Genomic DNA, 19,533 nt, shown 5'->3' on the forward strand with positions numbered 1-19,533 from the left:
GTTACAAACGTGAAATGTTATCATATTATGTGCAAATAACTCATTATTTTTTGTTACAAACTTAACTTTCCATTATATATGGTAATTATTTCCATGAAATATATTTCATAAATAAATTTTCATATAAATTTTTCATGGATATATCCAAATAAAATATAAAGATTTTTAATATTTATAAATTTATATTTTTATTTGTTACACATTTCTTCCACATGTTCATTCTTATATTTTTTCAAAAATAATTTAACCTACCAATTTCCATTTTTGTGCAACATAAAAGAGCACTTGTTAAAGAGTAGTATCTCATTTCCTATTGCCAAGAGAAAGAAAAAAAGAAGAACCATGTTGTTCTTCAATACTCTGATAAAAATATTCTGGCTACGGGCTTATAAGAACTCAAATAAAATACATCCAACCCAAGCTATAACATTGTTGTCGTGTAATTTATACACTACTTTTTCCTGACTGAACTGAACTATATAGCTCTTACAAGTTACAATATCACATCTACAGAAGAAAAATTGTTCAAAGAAACCACTAGAAGACCTATTTATGTTTTCCCTATAGTTCGGAACTGTCGTATGATTCTGAGTTTTCAAAAGATGGAGCTTCGTAGAAACTGGAGTCCTCGGAATTCTCAGAGCTCGAGTATGCAGGAGTTTCATAGTCGGAAGAATCCTCACGAGCTTCGATCTTTTCAAAAATTTCACTAACTACACCATCTCCTGATTGGAAATCTTGAATGAAATAATGAACTCCACTAACCACGTCGTATACCATTAGCCCTATCCTACCACCAAACCAACTGCCCAAATGACTTCCGACAAGATAGCCAAACCGCCCAAGCCTAGCCTCACCAAGAAACCCTCCGGCATAAGCACCACCCAATGTTCCAGCACCCCTTAGAAATCCTTCTGTAACAGTACCTCCATAATAAAGAGCTTCGAAAAAGTCCCACCCGGAAGAAATAATGGGACCTATAATGCGTTTCGCTTGCCGGGTTGCTAATTTTGCGGCCTTTGCCCCTTCTTTCTGTGCTTGAGTAGCAGCATCTTTAGCTACCATTCCCTGCCCCAATGCATCAAGTAACGCACGCTCAATTGCAAGGTTTCTAGCTTTCTCAACATGAGAAGACCGGATATTGTAGAAGTATAGTTTCACTCCTTCCTTCACTGTGCACGCGAGGGTTCCGGTGCTCATGTCAAAGCAATTAAATATCGTAAACTTCCCACTCTGAGATGACGAATTTTCCCCAACTAGTTCCCGACATTTTTCAGCTATAAAAAGCAAAAGATGAGTCATATCAGCAATCTTCGAAGTAAAATTAAACCAATGCCCATGACATGCTCTTAAAGTTCCGTAATTCTGAACAAACAATAATACAAACTAATTCCAAGGAGGTAACATTTCCAAAAGCATTGATCTGATCCTGATTTCCCCCAAAATTGCATTATTACAGAACAAGATGTTTTATGCATGCATATAAATAAGAGATACTCGTTGAAAACTCTAGCAATTTATATAAGATGTCGAGAGGCAAATGATTAAGATCGTAGACTAGTCTCAACAATTTCAATTTTGAATTCATTAGTAAGCAAAAGCAATGATGGATCACAACACGGCAACAAATTGAACCTTAAACATCTGAAAGTTATAACGCATCTTCAGTTTTACAATTTCTATTACTTCTGAAACTACCCCATTTCTCTATTCTGTCCACCAATAACAAACTGAAAAAAGGGTCGATGCAAATCAATAGATGAATCTTTGGAAATAGTCAGAATTTCATCTTGTATCATTTCCCAGATTAATAATATCTAACCACTCATACTTAGCTTTCAAAAGAAAAGAACCTTTTCTGCTAACAAGGACTCAATCCCGGAACCGATGCCCAGGATCACTGTCAACCCCCGGAATGTGGACCACCCGCAAGCCCACATACCCGGTAAATCCAGGCTATAATGGCCAGCAGCCCAGTCCAACCACTCCATTTTTCGAAAAGGGAGTAGCCGGGATTTAAATCCGCGACCATGGCATCCAAATGGCGGAGGCTTAAACCACCGGACCAAACCCAGAAATGAACTTCAATACTGAATAGATACACATTTACCATGATCCAAACATTTTATATTCAAACAATTATTAACCACTTAATCAATAGACACTAAAATAAAGATTGTTAACTCTTACTTGGATCCCATAAGTACTTGCAAAAGAATAAACTCAAAAGAAACCCTAAAAAACAAAGAAAACATACCAGTGATACTGAGACCGATGACTCCTATAATGAAGATAAGAAGATAAACCCGCTTCTTTTCAAAATCCAAATCCAACATTTCGGGGTCAATTTGAAGCCTATTCACTGCTAATATTAGTTTGATTTGATTTAAGAAAAACGCTCTCAGTCTAGTTCTTAAATTTAGGGATTTAGTGATTAAAATATTGAAAGTTCAAATTCCAAAGCGGAGACGAAGAAGAAAATTCTTTGCTTTGAAGTTGAACCCAAATAACGAATTTTCCGACCCACTCAACGCGCACCGTTTAATTTTCTTCTTCGAAACTGTGTCGTTTCTCGTTTGCAATTCTCCTTTAAAATTGCCTAATATCTTGGACCGGATTTATTAAATTTGGATTTCAACTTTATAGTTTCTAGATTTTTCAACGGGTATTCTTTTATGCATAAATAAAAAAAGTTGTTTATTTGTTTGGATCTAGAATGTGAAGGATGTCAAGAGAAATTTAGCCTAATTTTATAAATTTCATTACCATATTTTTTAAAAATGATAGTTTACTTTTTTTTCTAGCCTTAAAAATGATAGTTTACTTTTTTTTTTTCCTAGCCTTCGGTCCGACCTCGGAGGCTAAAGTGAGCCTTTTGCCTAAATATTTTTATATACGTAGATGAATAAAATGATAAAATATTGAAGTTCGAATTTTTTTTAGTCGATTCACTTAACTAACGGCAAGAACCAAACCAAAATTAAAAACAATATTCTTCATTTATTGCAAATCATACCATTTTAACTAATTAAAATAAAACAAAAACAAAGTCTCAAAATGGGAAGAAAATAGAAAACTGTTGCGTGAAATGTGAACTTTAAAATTTAAAACACTCGCAGAGGTCAAAACATTCATGTAATCAGATCATGTTTTTAACTTCATATATAATGCAGTAAAAACTTTGAAAGAATCATGCAGTATACATTTTAATGGTATCATTTTTATCATGGCCAGCCAAAATACATTTAATTAATATCATTTTTCTTTCCGAAACAGAATTCCAAACGAAACGTAGAATTGTACTACAAGCATTTCTAGCCAAATAAGCATCCATTGGGCGGATTATTCTCGTTTCCGTCCTGCTAACTTAAAATGTCAAATCATGTTTCAGAAAATAATATGAACAGGATGAGCTTTGAGCAACTACATGATTTTTTTACTCTGCAATGCAAATGTAATTACAAATAATGATGTATTTTCAGGTATCTCTTCGACCTCTATAGTTATACCACCTGGATGTACCAAAAACATCTCTTACATTAGTTAGTAACATGTTAACTTGTATTTAACTTGTATGGGCCTGGAAAGAAATAATTAAGAGAAAACTAGCATATTAACTGCTTTATAAGTTTGGTTTTGGGTTGTAAAATTCGGAAACAGCCTGGATGGATTCAGACTGTTTATCAATTATCAAACTATAAGCATTCATAATGTAAGTGCATTATAAGTTATATGGTTCGTAATTATATAAGACATTAACTTACATAGCTTAAGACGTTGGCTGTCATTTTTCGTCTCAGTTACAATCTCCAGTAACAGAACTCCATAGCTGAAAACATCAGTCTTCACGGATGAATAACCATGCATGGCATACTCAAGTGCGATGTAACCACTACTGCATTCATCAAAAATCAATTACCGGATAAGGAATGATGAACTCCGCAACTGGAAACACAATCACCATCATTATATCATCATTTATGTTCCTCATTTTCTCTAGCATCCATTCCCTTCCGTAAGAAACAATTTTAGTCTTCCATATTCCTTTTATACATTGTCGCGAATCAGCCTCATTGTCAAAAGAAACTGCTGATGCAAATTCAAGGGGATCCACGAAAAGGAAGTTGGGACATCCTGGGCAAGCATTTTCATGTATAACCCATCAAAACCTCCAAAATCTTCAAAGAGCATGTCAAATTCCTGGACCAAAACAATAAGGTTAAGAAAAGCATGTCAACAATGACTTACAAGAAGAGCTCGAGTAGATAGCAAAAAGATATACATCAATGTCGACATAGAACTCCTTGTCATCCGCCTTTAATGCAATGTACATGGCACCCCAATCATGCCTAATTCTAGCATGCTCCGCTAATTTCTTCGAGACAGCATATGAAACAGCAATGGGGTCCATTTCCCACCTATTTTTCTCTTCATTATACCATGTCTTTGAGATCACTCCATCTCGATCCAGAAGAACACGCTCCTGCAATTAACAACTACATGAAAGGTTTATAACACAAATTAACTAAAAAATTGCATCCAACTTTACAAAAAAAACAACCAATGACAACATTAAGATGAAAGCATTAGGTAAAATGTAATTAGGCACATGCAACAAACATAGCAACATAAATCTAAACTGAGGTGTAGTTTCCACTTTCCACATCAATCAGATAAATAAGCCACCAGAGAGTCAATTAATAGCAAAAATTTGGCTTCTAATTGTTTTCAATGATAAATATAAAACTAACAGCCGCCTCATGAGACTAATTCCAAATTCTTCAACTGTGACCTTTGGGTCCGTAAGAAACTATCAGCAACATGCATTTTACCTAGTAAAAACTAAAATATGAAAGAAAAAATTGTTGAAAGGTTGACTTAACCTGTACAAACATCAAGTTGATATCAGAGTAGTAAAGAGAAAGAAGAAACAGATTTTGGTAGTTTAAAAGCAATATAAATGTTGGGAAGCCTCCTCAAAAGAAATAGTTTCAATGGTTTCTAGACTAATATTTCCCGTCATCATACACAAACCTCTTGGAAATCAAGTCAAGTTATTACTCCAAATTATTGGTATGGAAGTCCTCGTCTAAAGAGAAAACAAGTTATGAATGCAAATAAAGATTCACCACTTCCTTTTATATTCAGTGCCCAATAATTAAATATGAAAAAACAAAACAAAAGTCAATTGTTAAACCAAATACAGGGTAATTTTTAACCAAAGAGAAAATAATCAAGGCTTCTGTTTGGAGATATTCATATACAAGCATCTTCTTTAATACTTCTACACAACAATCTAGCAAACTGGCCAGGTTGTTGTGCTGAATTTTCAACAGCAATTTTACCTCATTGGAAAATTCCCCCAGTCTCTGTCCCTGTAACAAAAATAATGAAAGCTTCATCACAGCAACTGATGCAATATTTTGTTTGTGAGAAGTACCATGCTTAGCAAGACCATCTTTAGACGAGTCAAGCTGTCAGATCCGTTCATTTAGACTCTTCAATGCGAGCATTAACATATAGAAAATGCCACTTCCACTTGCCTCTTGCGCTGTTTAAGAGCCGACTTTAACATTATACAGATGATCTTCTATGTCTGGAACAAAGCCTTTCTCCATCATTCCCTCCGTAACAATTTCATATGTAGTTCTGTTTGGAACCAAACCCTTTTCTAACATCTCATTAAGAAGCCCATTTGCATCTTCAAGTTTACCTTTTCTACATAACCCCTTTATTAGCACATTGTATGTTGCAACATTGGGGAGTTTCCGTGCTTTCTCCATTTGCATCCTCACGTTTAGTGCTGCCTTGAGATTTCCTTCCCTACAATAGCCATCCATCAAAGTGTTGTATGTTATATGACTAGGTTTCAACCCTTTTCTCGACATGTCAACCACAAGTCTCGCTGCCTTTCTCGATTCCCCTTTGTTGCATAATGAATCTATCAATATATTATATGTGATAAGATCAGCTGTTAAATTCTTGCTAGCCATTTCACCCACAAGATTTTTGACTGCTTCCATATCTCCCTTTCTACATAAACCGGCAATTAAGCAGTTGTAAGTCGACAAATTAGGGCAAACCCCTTTGCCTAACATTATATTAAGTAGTGCAAATGCATCTTTGAGATTACCATCCTTACAATAAGCATCAACCAACGTGTTGTAGGTTGTGACGTTAGGAGCTATTCCTTGTTTTGGCATATCATCAAATAATTTACAGGCTTCTTTCATCATCTTGTTCTTGCAAAACCCATTTATAAGTGCATTATGAGTAATAACATTCAGCTTTAAACCCGAATCAACCATTTGATCCAATAAAGCATTAGCTTCACTAACCTTGCCATCCCGACATAGCCCATCGATCAACACATTATAAGTAACCACATTAGGTTTGACAGTTTGCTTATTCATTTCCGCGAACACCCTCAATGCATTCGACACATTCCCATCCAAGCAAAATCCATCAATCAAAGTATTGAAAGTCACCTCATTTGGGCAGATCCCATTTGCCGTCATCTCTTTCAAAATGGCATCCGCTTTATACATCTTCCCAATCTTAGCCGTCTTACAATACCCATTAATAAGAGTATTATACGTAATCACATTCGGCGATACTCCCCGTACTTTCATATCCTCAAGAACATCACCAGCCCTATTCAATTTCCCTACTTTACACAAACCATTAACCACAACATTAAAACTAATCAAACTAGGTTGAATCCTTCTCTTAATCATCTCCTTATACACAAACTCCATATCCCTAACTCGACCCTCCTTAACCAAGCCACTCAACAACGGATTACAAGACAAAACAGACAATTTAAACCCATAATCACCAGCCCTCTTAAAAGCCTCAAATGCCAACTGGGTTTTCAAATGCTTCATATATGCCCATACCAACATGTCAGCAATAACCGAATTAACAGAAAAATACTCCCCACCAACTGAAATTGCATGAAAAATCAAAGAAACTGAATAATTCTCAAAATTCTTGACAAAATTATCTAAAAAAGATCTGATTTTTGAGTACTTTTTAGCAGATGCAAGTGAGTGTAGCATTCTAAAAGTAAATTCTAACGAGTGTGAAACTTTGAGCTCCTTTTGGGACCAAGTGAAGTACCTGAGAGTGAGCTCTGGGTCTGAATTTGAAGTGAGTAATTGGTGAAGAATTGTGTTTGAATTTGTGTTTTTGAGATGGGTTTTCAGCTCTGACCAGTGCTGCTTTGATAGCAGGTCTGTAATGTTTGGAATGTTTGTACATGATGAACTGAATTTGCTGAAGAGTTGTTTGTTTCTCGGGAAAATGACAGTGTGGAGAAATTTTCCCGGAAAATTATGGGGATTGAGATGCATTAAACAGATTTTTTTCTCAAGTAAAATTGAATAAGAATAGAGTACTATCTTCTAGTAAACGATGATAATTGATAGTTCTAGAAAGTAAAGCAGAAGTTGCATTTACCAATTTTACCCTTTTGATTTCTATTTTCTCATTAAATTAAAGCAGGAGTATTAACATCTTTGAAATCAAAATAAGCTGTGGCAATCTAGTGTAATATTTTAGTAAATTAAAAATTGCTTTAATTTAATTTTGTTTAATTAAATCAAAAAGATATAAAATATTGCTATTTGAAATAAATTGCATATTCGATATCAATTTAAAAAAAATTACATTTTCAAAATTTATTATTTAAATTCTCATATGAGAAAATTGAAATCTATATTTTTCATATGATATATTATTTTAAAATAATATTTTAAATTATCTTTTTAAATTTATAAAATTGATGTTCAATTCAAAATATATAATCTGTAAACTTATTTATTTTACTATATTTTAAATTTATAAATTTATTAAAATTTAAATTAAAAAATGTAATCAACATATTTTTTTTATTAAAAATAGAAGTTAATTGTTAGTGTGATGTTTAAAATTTGATGCTAAAATTTAAAACAGAGATTTTATGAATGAATTTGAAGAGTCTAGTCACTTGGAATAGGTTCGTGTGACTGTGTTTAATTGTAATATTAGTTTAATTTTAAGATTAATTTTTTTGATGAAGTTTAACTTTTGTTTGTATATTGCATAGAATTAAGGAAAGAATCATTTAATTGGTAATCAAAGTTTAATTATTTAACAAGTATCAACACCTAAAAGAAGAGAGGGGCAAATTGGTCATAAAACACAAAGCAAAACAAAAAGAAAGAGGGTTTATGAAGGGCTTTTCTTCCACTACCAAAACCCCTTCTCCAAACTTCTTCTCTTCCAATTCCAATGGCACTTCTAAACTAACCCAAAGATCAACCCCCAAATTTTCCATTTCCCAATTTACCCCTCCACCATTTCCACCTCCAAATTCACCAACAATGTTAAAGCTCCTCTCCTCCTCTTCAGCTCGCCAGTTCCACCACCGCCTAGCCACCGCTGAATCATCGTCTCCGTTACTCAAAGCATTCAATTCAATCACTTCTTTCTCCCGGAGAAATTCCCAAACCCCTAATTTCTATCACAAAGCTTTCTTTTGCTCCAATTCTTCCGGTGATGGTACTGGAGAACTCGTTGAGATTGATGTAAAGAGCGCCGATGCCGCCTCCGATGCCGCCGCGGATTCTACCAATGCAATTGTGCCTACTAGCCCTCGCCCCGAGGATTATCTCACGGTTAGTATTATACATTTTTTTTAAAAAGTTAATTGGCACTTATTTTCATCATTAATTTAGTCTGGATTAATTTTTTTGTGCAGGTTTTGGCTTTACCTTTGCCACATAGACCTCTGTTTCCTGGTTTCTACATGCCAATTTATGTCAAGGTATAGCGGGTTTTTTTCGCTCTTTCATTGATTTTAAAGCTCAATCAGAATGTGTGATCAGTCTTTTATTCAGCTGAAATCTTGAATTTCATCCTGTTTTATGTCAACTTACTTGTAAATTTACTGTTTTATTAATGTCAGGATCCAAAATTATTGGCGGCTTTACAAGAAAGTCGAAAAAGGCAAGCCCCGTATGCTGGTGCATTTCTTGTTAAAGATGAGCCAGGTACTGATCCCAGTATCATAACTGGTTCTGAATCGGATAAAAACATATATGACTTTAAGGGAAAAGAGTTGCTTAGTCGTCTTCATGAAGTTGGCACACTTGCTCAGGTGCTCATTATGTTGCATCTTTTTTGTTCTTTTTTTATGCCTCGGTAAAATAAGTCTATAATAAGGAAGTTAAAAAATGCTGATGACATATCTGTGGTTGGGATATCAGATTTCAAGTATCCAAGGAGACCAGGTCATCCTTATTGGTCATAGACGACTTCGAATAACAGAGATGGTAAGAACTATATGCTGATTATGCTGTCATCCTACATTTGTGATTCCATGATCTTGTCCTTAGTCCTTAGTCTTAGCTACAAAGTTCTTACTGAAAATTGTATGGCTTCTGCACAGGTTAGCGAGGATCCCCTGACTGTCAAAGTTGATCATCTCAAAGTATGCTCTCTATTTTACGTTCAAAATTAATTATTGTACTTGTTGTTTTATCAGAAGTGATATTGCATACATAGAAGACATATCTCGAAGCCTTTCCATCACAAACTTGCCTTTCCACCTTGCAGGAAAATCCATATAACAAGGATGATGATGTCATAAAAGCAACATCGTTTGAAGTTATTTCAACCCTAAGAGATGTTTTGAAAATAAGTTCCCTTTGGAGAGATCATGTTCAAACGTATACTCAGGTATGTTCCTTTTCTTCATTTTGAATGTGGTTGGTTTTTAATTTTTGCTAGATCTCTTAAAAAGTGTTTCTACATTATACTTTATTACCTTTTACATTGTGTGATTTGTAATGACTACCTTCATGCTAGAATCTTGTTAATAGGCTTATCAGAGACCATGTTTATCAATCTTGCCTTGAAATGACTTAAAGTTTATTATTCAAAGCTTTTGTTTTTTGCTGCTTCCTTCAAAAACTGCGAGTCTCTTGCTTCTGATATGTAACTCCGATCAAAGTTGAGTTATTGACAAAGAAGGTTGAGGCGAAAGTGTAATAACCATGCTGTATTTTCTCTTTTATGTATGCAAATATCAAGCTAAATGTCTCGTATTTCACAGCCTTGTCGATGATATAATCTTCAGTGATAGTAGTAATACAGCTACAATCTTCCCAGATTTATAGTCCTATCTATGTCTTTATATGTGCAAGTACTGCATAATTAGTAGGCTTCCTGTTGCTCTAATTGTTATTTTATTTTCCTCAATTGCTGCAGCATATAGGTGACTTCAATTTTCCAAGGTTGGCTGATTTTGGTGCTGCAATATCTGGTGCAAACAAATTGCAGTGTCAGGAAGTGCTTGAAGAGCTTGATGTAAGTTGCGGTATAATTTTATCTTTATGACATATCTGTAAGATATCTGTGCTTCCTTTGTTGACTATAATTTGGACTATTTTCTGTCAACTTTAATCAGCAAAAGATTGTACCTTCAGCTCAACACCTTCTTATTTGAGCTTGTTTTATATGTGGATTTTTTTTTCTGTAACAATGTGCATTGTGCACTGCAGGTTGATAAACGATTGAAACTAACACTGGAACTGGTGAAGAAAGAAGTGGAAATTAGCAGGATTCAGGTAGCTACATTAGTTGTTTCATTTCAAATGTGTCTTGGGCTGTTATTATCATTTGTTTTGGTTCTCACTAATTAGCTTGCTGGAATCACATTTAGGAATCAATTGCCAAAGCAATTGAAGAAAAGATAAGTGGAGAGCAGCGCCGATACTTGTTGAATGAACAACTTAAGGCCATAAAGAAGGTACTTTTCTGTACTTCACTTTGCATGATCTTTATCTATTATCATATAAGCTCTCACTACTAGTGCATTAGTAAGTAGAAACGTCATTTTTTGTTTGTTTCCCCTACTTAACTGGAATATGATCCATGTTGCTGCAGGAACTCGGATTGGAAACGGATGACAAAACTGCACTCTCAGGTTAGTTTCTCTGAATTATCTTTTATTCGAATTAGATCATCTTTTAATGGAAATATACGCTTCATATACTATCACAGATTCACTGAGGTTGTGGAGGGTAATAAGTTTGTACTGATGCATATCCATGAAGCTATGATATCAAGCTGCATTGCAAAACTCTGCTGCTTGATGTAGCTTAACGCAATGGTTGAAATTTTGGATCACTCAAATTTAATCGATTAATTTGGAGTCTTGGACATAAATTAACAGTAATGTTTTCAGAGACCAACTTTTGCTGTATGCCTTGTAACTTATGAACTTCATACTCGAACAAATTTCAAGTCAAGTTCCAGGAGATGAAAATTGAAAACAATACCAATGGATTGTATATCTATGTCTTCCCATATGGACCCTTAATGTACTTTTTCTTCCATCGCTTTCTTTTACTGTTCCTGCTGTTTTGCCTCCTTCCTAAAAGAGCCTCCAAAAAGATTCTTTCCAGGTGTTATTTTACTAGGAAAGCATTCATATTGTTTCTTGTCATACTAGTACAAGTTCAGATATGGCATACATTTTTCTGTTATTTTAGCTCTGTAGTTTTCTTGATCTCAAGACAGTGTGGGTCAAACTCTGGATTGTAATTGATAGTTTCAATATTTTTGTATTCCTTGGGCGCAGCGAAGTTTCGAGAAAGGATCGAACCAAAGAAGGATAAAATTCCAGCACATGTCTTACAAGTAATAGAAGAAGAGCTTACAAAGTTGCAGCTTTTAGAGGCCAGTTCAAGTGAATTTAATGTTACTCGTAATTATCTGGATTGGTTGACTGCATTGCCATGGGGTAATTATAGGTATTTTTCTTTCTTTGCTGCATATTCTTAATGTCTCCAGAGAAGTTTTATTTGATTATGGTGATATCAATGTATTAGAAGCCAGGTTGATGGGCATAAACAACGTTTTTTTTTTGGAAATATGGGTTGTGAACCTGTTTCATTGCTTGCGTGGCTCAAGTTTTGGAACGGATTGAGTAAATATATGTTACTTGTTTCTTAATGATTACATAAATAAGACAAATTTTATCAACAGATGTGTACAATCACACAGAGTAAATTTATGTGTAAGACAACTCCAGTGACTTTCTGCTCTACCTTAACTGTGAAATTTAGCTATTATTTGCTTTGACCTGTATTGTTACGTAGTAATAAAAGTTGTACTATATAATTTTCATAGTATTTGCCACAGTGAAGCTACTAAATTTTATGTTCTTTCTTCTTCAACCCAGTTATTTGAAAAGGTGTCTAGCTTAGATAATGGGTTTTGAAAACAATATTATGTTACTCGCACCGAACATGAGAGTTGCCGTATTTATATTTGCCAAAATTTCATTTGCAGCGATGAGAATTTTGACATCCTTCGGGCACAAAAAATTCTTGATGAGGACCATTATGGACTAACCGATGTCAAGGAAAGGATATTGGAGTTTATAGCTGTTGGAAAATTAAGAGGAACTTCACAAGGTTGGTTTGAATTCTTTTCTTATATTTTTATTTTAAAGCTGAAGCAGACTTTGCATCAATGTTATTGTTTACTTAGAATTTATATACATGTATTCCACTTATCTATGATATGCTTGCTAGTTAGATTGTTGGAGCAGAAGTAATGTGTAATATCGCATGTCCTGCAGGTAAAATCATTTGCCTCTCCGGCCCACCTGGAGTAGGAAAAACTAGCATTGGTCGTTCAGTTGCACGTGCTTTGAATCGGAAGTTCTTTCGGTTTTCAGTAGGAGGGTTATCTGATGTTGCTGAAATTAAGGTAGCTAACACTTCTTTTGGAGAAAATAATGAGTGCATCTATATTCATTGACCTTAAGATTATATAGCTTATATCTATCACTTCCCATCTCACTTGAGATTAAATTCAGGGGCATCGTCGAACCTATATTGGTGCAATGCCAGGAAAGATGGTGCAGTGTCTTAAAAATGTTGGAACTGCTAACCCTCTCGTTTTGATCGATGAGATTGACAAGGTACTTTGATGTTGGCTGGTTTTGCTAACCTTAAATTTAGCGTCTTTTTTACATCTCCCAACAATACTTTGCTTTGGCTGGCCATAGTGAATTTATCTTCTTATGCAAGTTTAGTCTTATATATATCTGTGAGTAATGGCAGTTGGGAAGAGGACATGCTGGTGATCCAGCAAGTGCTTTGTTGGAGCTTCTTGATCCAGAGCAAAATGCTAATTTTCTTGACCACTACCTTGATGTTCCAATTGACCTATCAAAGGTAGGTTATCGTATACGACAGTAACATTAATTGCATTCCAAGTGTCCTTTGAAGTTGTTCTTTAGATATTTGAGGAAGTTGTGCTTTAGATATATGAAGTCATTGGTAAATTTTGCAATTTTTATAAGGACCACACACTTTGAAGCACGTATTTCTATGTGTATATTTATTTATTTCATAGCTTGTTTGTTCATCATTTGACCATTTTATTGCAGGTTTTGTTTGTATGCACAGCAAATGTTGTGGACATGATACCTGGTCCTCTTTTGGACAGAATGGAGGTAATTGCAATCGCTGGGTATATTACTGATGAGAAAGTGCACATTGCCAGAGATTATTTGGAGAAGTCAACACGTGAAGCATGTGGCATCAAGCCGGAACAGGTGTTTTTCTCTCAATAGTTTGTTACCCCAAGTGAACGTGAATAATTTAAATTGATCTTTTACTTTTGTCTCTAACACCCTACTACTTTATTGAATTAAAATGTTTTCTTAAATTATTTTTGAGAGCATGTGCTTCCTGTTGAACCTATTATAAGTATTGCTGCACATATCATTTTCTTATTAAATTTGTTCAACTTAATATTCCAGGTTGAAGTAACTGATGCTGCCCTTCTTGGCCTCATAGAAAATTACTGCCGAGAAGCAGGGGTTCGGAATCTTCAAAAGCATATAGAAAAGATATACCGTAAGGTTTGTATAAGGCTCAATAAAACTTGGAATTCTTTAAAGATTGATAAGACATTAACCATTAATTCGGTATATATTTCAGTAGTTGGAAATTGTTTTAATGGTGTTTGAAAACTTGGATCCCTTCCCCCTGGATTTATGAAAATAAAATTATCGAAGCGCATTCATCTGATTTTACTGGTGCTGAAACATTACTTTTCTACCCCTCTCTCTGTCATGGGAGCAACTACATGGTAGTTGAGATGAACGAAGCATGCTTGAACATTCAATGTGCTTATTGCCTTGCTGCTTAAATTTTTTGTATTATTGCACATGTTGGGAGCATTTAAATGGTGGTTGAGATGCCTATATCTGCTGTTACTTGTCAATAAATGTATTTAGGAGTTTGCTTTCTTTAATATGTGTAATTTCGCCTGATCAGATTGCTTTGAAACTTGTACGTCAAGTGGAGGAATCTGCAGCTTCAGAAGAGCCAAAAGTAGCAGAACCAGAAAATAATCAATCTTCTTCGCAATCAAAAGAGGGTGTCATCAGTGAACAAAATAATGAAACTTCTGTAGACTCTGAGATTGTGGTGACAGAACCGCCATTGGAGCAGGTTCATGGTCTCGTAGATCAAGATGCTGATTCAAAGGTGTGTTCAAATTATGCACTGATGGACGTCTGTGCAAGCTATATGATGTTGCTATACTGGGTCTTTTCTCTGGGCGACAAAGAAAATTTCTTTAATACATCAGGATCGAATGTCTTTTTTCTTTCTTAAGAGTCCAGATTGGGCTTTCTGATAGGTTTTAGAAATAAAAAGAAAACAAGAAATAGACCAACTGGTTGAATTAAGTGTGTCCTTTGAATTTTCTTTAACTGTCATTTTTATAATCGTGACAGGAAGCAACTGTATCAGAGAAAATTGAGGAAAGTGAAGTAACTAAGGCCGTTGAGAAGGTGTTGGTTGATTCATCGAACCTAGCTGACTTTGTTGGGAAGCCTGTTTTCCATGCTGAGCGTATCTATCAACAGACTCCTGTTGGTGTTGTGATGGGTCTTGCATGGACAGCTATGGGTGGTTCGACCTTGTACATAGAGACCACTCAGATTGAGCAAGGAGAGGGAAAAGGAGCTCTTCATTTAACCGGTCAACTTGGAGAAGTTATGAAAGAAAGTGCCCAAATTGCTCATACTGTTGCGAGAGCAATATTTAGTGAGAAAGAACCGGATAACCCATTCTTTGCCAATTTCAAGGTTCATCTCCATGTTCCTGCAGGAGCCACCCCTAAGGATGGGCCAAGTGCTGGTTGCACCATGATAACGTCGTTGCTGTCTCTTGCCATGAAGAAACCTGTGAGGAAAGATCTTGCAATGACTGGGGAGGTTACACTTACTGGGAAAATTCTTCCCATCGGCGGGGTATGTATTGATGAGCTCTTGATAATATTATTATATTACATATTCTGGTGGACGCCATGTTCTTGTTAGAATCCTTCTAGTTTTCTGTTTTATCTGTTTTTTCATTTTCACCGTCATGGGTATTGACACTTCAGTATTTTGTGTATATTCAGGTAAAGGAGAAAACAATAGCAGCAAGGAGGAGCGACGTGAAGACCATTATTTTCCCAGCAGCCAACAGAAGGGATTATGATGAACTTGCTGCTAATGTAAAAGAAGGCCTAGATGTCCACTTTGTAGATGACTACAGCCAAATATTTGATTTAGCCTTTGGTTATGACCAGAATGAGGAAAAATAAACCCTCCGACACACTCCATTCTTGAGATAAGATTACGTTTTGGGTCTGATGATGAAGTTTTTCTGTTCTTCGTGACTATGACCCTGGAACCAACCCAGTTCTGTACCATGATGATTAACATATTTTTTATGCAGACAGTCTCGAAACAAAGTAAAGATTCGTTCCATCAAATGGGTGAGTCATAATTTGCCGTTTCTTTATTAACATTCTAGTTGACAGGAAAATAAACACCAATTTGTAATAAGCATAATTTTTCAAGGTATTATATTGCCACCCATATAGAAGTATTTTTGAAAGGCTGGGGATAACATCAAGTGTTACAGTGAAAAATGAAAGTTCGGTTATATTTTTAGCATGTGTACGTCTAGTCTTAACCTGTCATCGAGATATAAACATTGGCATTGGTTCAGGATACTCGTCATAAGATCGATTTCCGTAGAATGAGAATCATCAGAAATTTCCTTGGTGGAAAATGATAAATATAAACAATGTCTCTATCAGAATTAAAGATTTTCTTTCTGCAACTTCTTTTTGTTTTCGTTTTTTTATATTTCCATTGCTGCAAATTGGCTGTAGATCTTGAGAGCACGCGGAGAACAGGAAAAGCAAGATGAAAATCAAAAGAGGGTCCACTATGATCATATATAAATAAGTTTGCATTGCATATAGGCCATGTTTGGTTCATGGAATGGAATAGTATGGAATAGAATAGTCATTCCATAAGGAATGGAATAGCCATTCTTTAGTTTTTGAGAGGAGTACTTATTCCACAAAATCATGGAATAGCAATTCCGTGGAATACCTATTCCGTGAACCAAAGCAAAGAATTTTCATTCTATACGGAATAGCTATTCCATTCCGCACCTATTCCATGAACCAAACATGACCATAGTCCAATATGATGATGAGTTACAAAATCTGAATCCAATTTTAATTAATAAATATAATGTGCAGCATGGAAGTCTCGAAGGTTTGAGTGCCACCTGACACTTACACTTTCTGCTTGAGGATCTCATACTTTTGTCATAGACTTGAGTATTGGATAGTTATAGAGTGGGTTGGTGACTGATATTCCTTTGAAAAATAATCTCCTTTTACCGGTCCAAAAGTTTTATTGATGTGAAATCGATAGACCCACCATTTCTATTAGGGATCTTTAACATTTTTATGACATTTTATTGCATTTGATTGTAATGCTAGTAAGAGACTCAGGACTCAAGAGTGGTGTGCTTGACTTGCCAACACCCACACTCCACAATTGTGATGGGTATTCATTCATTAAATTTTAAGCCATAAACATATACCATTTCTGTCCAAAAAAACATAATTCAAAGTCATTATCAGAAAGTTCCATGTTCTAATGTGATTCACTAATTTTGCATATGAAAAAACTTCTTTTTTGGCATATATTAACTATTTGCTTCTTATATAGATATGTCGCAAATCGTGTGGTTTCATGTGCGTAGACAAAAAAGATACCCTTTTCTATCTGTAATTTAATTGTAGAGTTTGCTTGATTTTTTTCCTATTTTTAACTTAAAGGCAAAAGAAAGCAGCCCCGTAAGAAGCATACCTAGAAAAGGACGTGAAATCAAAACCGCCGATAAGTAAATGCATGCTCACATTTGTTCATGTACTTTTCTATCGTTATGTCGAAAACTTTTTATATATATTTTCTATAGATTATTACTGTGATATAATAATTGATAAGAATTTTTTATCATTTAATAATTTATTTTATTCTATTCATGTATCAAGTGGTGGACACGGTCAATATAATTATTTGTGACGCAGTCAACTATACATTGCATTAACAATGACAAACTTTCACCTTTGTAGCTATTATTAATAATTACTATTATTAATGCCTTCTAGGCATAATACGAACATTTATAATTATTCGATCTAAAATTATCAAATAATTATAAAAAATAATCACTTCTATTAACAAGACTTTTTAGGACTCTGTCCATGACTAAATAGTTGAACAAAAGTGAAGAAAGATGCAATGACCAAAAATTAAAAAAATCATCAATCACATAATCGGATTTAGTAATATTTCAAGGCTTTCTTACTAAAACATAAAGCCAAAATCTAATTTAGGGTAAGTAATTAATCATATACTAAAATGGAGTGCATGCACCTTCATGATTAAATTACATAAAAAATGATACCCAAAAGACCCCACAAAGATCTCATCCTTAGATCAATCTCATTTTGTAAAAAAATTAAATTACATGCCAAAAAAACCATGTGATTTAATGCAAAATATATTAATAAATACCCAAATATCAAATTGCCACTAGCTAAGTCCCAAAATATGTGAATGACATCAAACATTACATTAAAGGCCAAAAAAATGGATAAGGCTTGAGAGAGAGATTTGGAGGGACCATTTTGGGTCATAATTCCACCAAGAAATTTATATTATCGAATAAAGAATGAATTTGTGTGTGTGCATATGATTAAATATATCATATGTAGACCAATGTTTCAATCTTGGAATTGCGACTAATTTCTTAAGTTGAGACAATCACCATCAAATGACCCTTGAATTGTCATCAAAGTATATGATTAGGTCATTATCATTTTTAAATTATATTGTCAAAAAAGTAGATATTTTTCATCCCACTTAAAGTTACTAATTTTTTCCCTCAATTTTTTTTCCATTGGATATGGGAATTTCTAACCTACAAAGTTTATTTCCTATTACGCTTGATGATTCAAATTTTTAAAATACATACCTCTTCTATTAATTCTTACTTTCTTTTTATTTTGTCAATTAAACCTTAATTTGAATGATTTTATTCAATCATAACCAAATCTACTCAATTAAGCAAATTGAATTTGATTTTATTTACTTGATAGCTAATTATCACGGACACAGGAAAACAGAACACATGCACACGTATATGAAAAAAAGGTATTATTTTAAGATTTTATATGTTAAAAATGATATTCTGTGTCCGAAACAGAAAACTTGAACTGAATGAAGTGTCGGTGTTACCTAAATTGACAGTTATTAAATGATTATTTTTTATGTTTGTTTTTCCGTTTGTGTGAATTTAACTAAGTAGACAACTGTTCACTAGAGTAAAATCGATCCCAATTGATTAATTAGACAGGGTTGGTTATAATAGAAATAAAATCATCCAAATCGGAACAATAAATATTTAGACCTTCTAGTTATTAGACCCCCCTGTAAAACCTACCAAAATCACAAAGTTAGCACAATACATAGTTATTATATAACTGTCATTTTCAAAGTAAAGTAAATTCCACAAACTATACTTATAATTGGAGATTTTATTTAAAACTTTCCTATCCAAATTTTTGGACTGACCAAAGAAAATCTAAAGAATGAAATGATTTTGCTAAACATTATCCATCATATCACTAAAAAAACAGTAAATTAAAGTGCCAAGCTTTTTAATTTATCCATTGAAATGTTTTCGTTCTTCCGACTTAAAAAGCATCATCTATATGATTCATGCGTGACAAATCTTGAAATAGACATATAGCTAACTAAATCTTGAAATGGACACACAGCTAATTAAAATACCCTCAAATCATAATTAGGCTTAATCATTCAAAAATATTTCATTTTTTAACTTTTTGTTTATATTCTAAACTTTTAAAGTCGTCAATTTTACCATGTTTTTCAATTTAAATTGTATTCATTTTTTGAATTATTTTTAATTTAAAAATAGTTCAAATATATTCTTTATATTTAAAAAAGTTCCAAGTTTTCAGTAATTTTTAGAATATTAAAGGTTTATGTGGACTAGAACTAAATATGAAGGACATATTTGAATTCTTTTAAAAAGTGAAAAAAATTTAATTTGAAAAAATGGATACAATTGAAAT

The 19,533-nt window shown here is 34.1% G+C and overlaps 4 protein-coding genes across 4 annotated transcripts; 1 reads left to right on the forward strand and 3 right to left on the reverse strand.

The window, feature by feature from the left end:
• Positions 1-386: 386 nt before the first annotated feature.
• Positions 387-2,606, reverse strand: LOC126674688 (uncharacterized). The gene is made up of 2 exons (XM_050369174.2): positions 2,258-2,606; positions 387-1,277 (listed from the first exon to the last, which is right to left on the reverse strand). Exons 1-2 carry the CDS (start codon positions 2,334-2,336, stop codon positions 562-564), a joined length of 795 nt encoding a protein of 264 aa, XP_050225131.1. The 5' UTR covers positions 2,337-2,606; the 3' UTR covers positions 387-561.
• Positions 2,607-3,606: 1,000 nt separating this feature from the next.
• LOC126674691 (probable inactive ATP-dependent zinc metalloprotease FTSHI 5, chloroplastic) lies at positions 3,607-5,531 on the reverse strand. Its single transcript, XM_050369177.2, has 5 exons — positions 5,441-5,531; positions 4,283-4,483; positions 4,133-4,200; positions 3,920-4,007; positions 3,607-3,829 (listed from the first exon to the last, which is right to left on the reverse strand). The coding sequence occupies exons 1-5, from the start codon at positions 5,489-5,491 to the stop codon at positions 3,797-3,799; spliced, it is 441 nt and encodes a 146-aa protein (XP_050225134.1). The 5' UTR covers positions 5,492-5,531; the 3' UTR covers positions 3,607-3,796.
• A 24-nt stretch (positions 5,532-5,555) lies between these two features.
• Positions 5,556-7,417, reverse strand: LOC126674680 (pentatricopeptide repeat-containing protein At1g09820). The gene has a single exon (XM_050369163.2). It carries the CDS (start codon positions 7,353-7,355, stop codon positions 5,556-5,558), a length of 1,800 nt encoding a protein of 599 aa, XP_050225120.1. The 5' UTR covers positions 7,356-7,417.
• A 779-nt stretch (positions 7,418-8,196) lies between these two features.
• Positions 8,197-15,974, forward strand: LOC126674677 (lon protease homolog 1, mitochondrial-like). The gene is made up of 20 exons (XM_050369158.2): positions 8,197-8,660; positions 8,744-8,809; positions 8,951-9,142; positions 9,252-9,317; positions 9,434-9,475; positions 9,601-9,723; positions 10,255-10,353; positions 10,548-10,613; positions 10,709-10,795; positions 10,933-10,972; positions 11,630-11,801; positions 12,343-12,467; positions 12,635-12,765; positions 12,875-12,979; positions 13,122-13,235; positions 13,451-13,618; positions 13,826-13,927; positions 14,346-14,558; positions 14,810-15,328; positions 15,481-15,974. Exons 1-20 carry the CDS (start codon positions 8,214-8,216, stop codon positions 15,664-15,666), a joined length of 3,063 nt encoding a protein of 1,020 aa, XP_050225115.1. The 5' UTR covers positions 8,197-8,213; the 3' UTR covers positions 15,667-15,974.
• The last annotated feature ends 3,559 nt before the right edge of the window (positions 15,975-19,533 follow it).

This window comes from Mercurialis annua, linkage group LG3 (genome assembly GCF_937616625.2).
Source record: "Mercurialis annua linkage group LG3, ddMerAnnu1.2, whole genome shotgun sequence".
Classification (NCBI taxonomy): domain Eukaryota; kingdom Viridiplantae; phylum Streptophyta; class Magnoliopsida; order Malpighiales; family Euphorbiaceae; genus Mercurialis; species Mercurialis annua.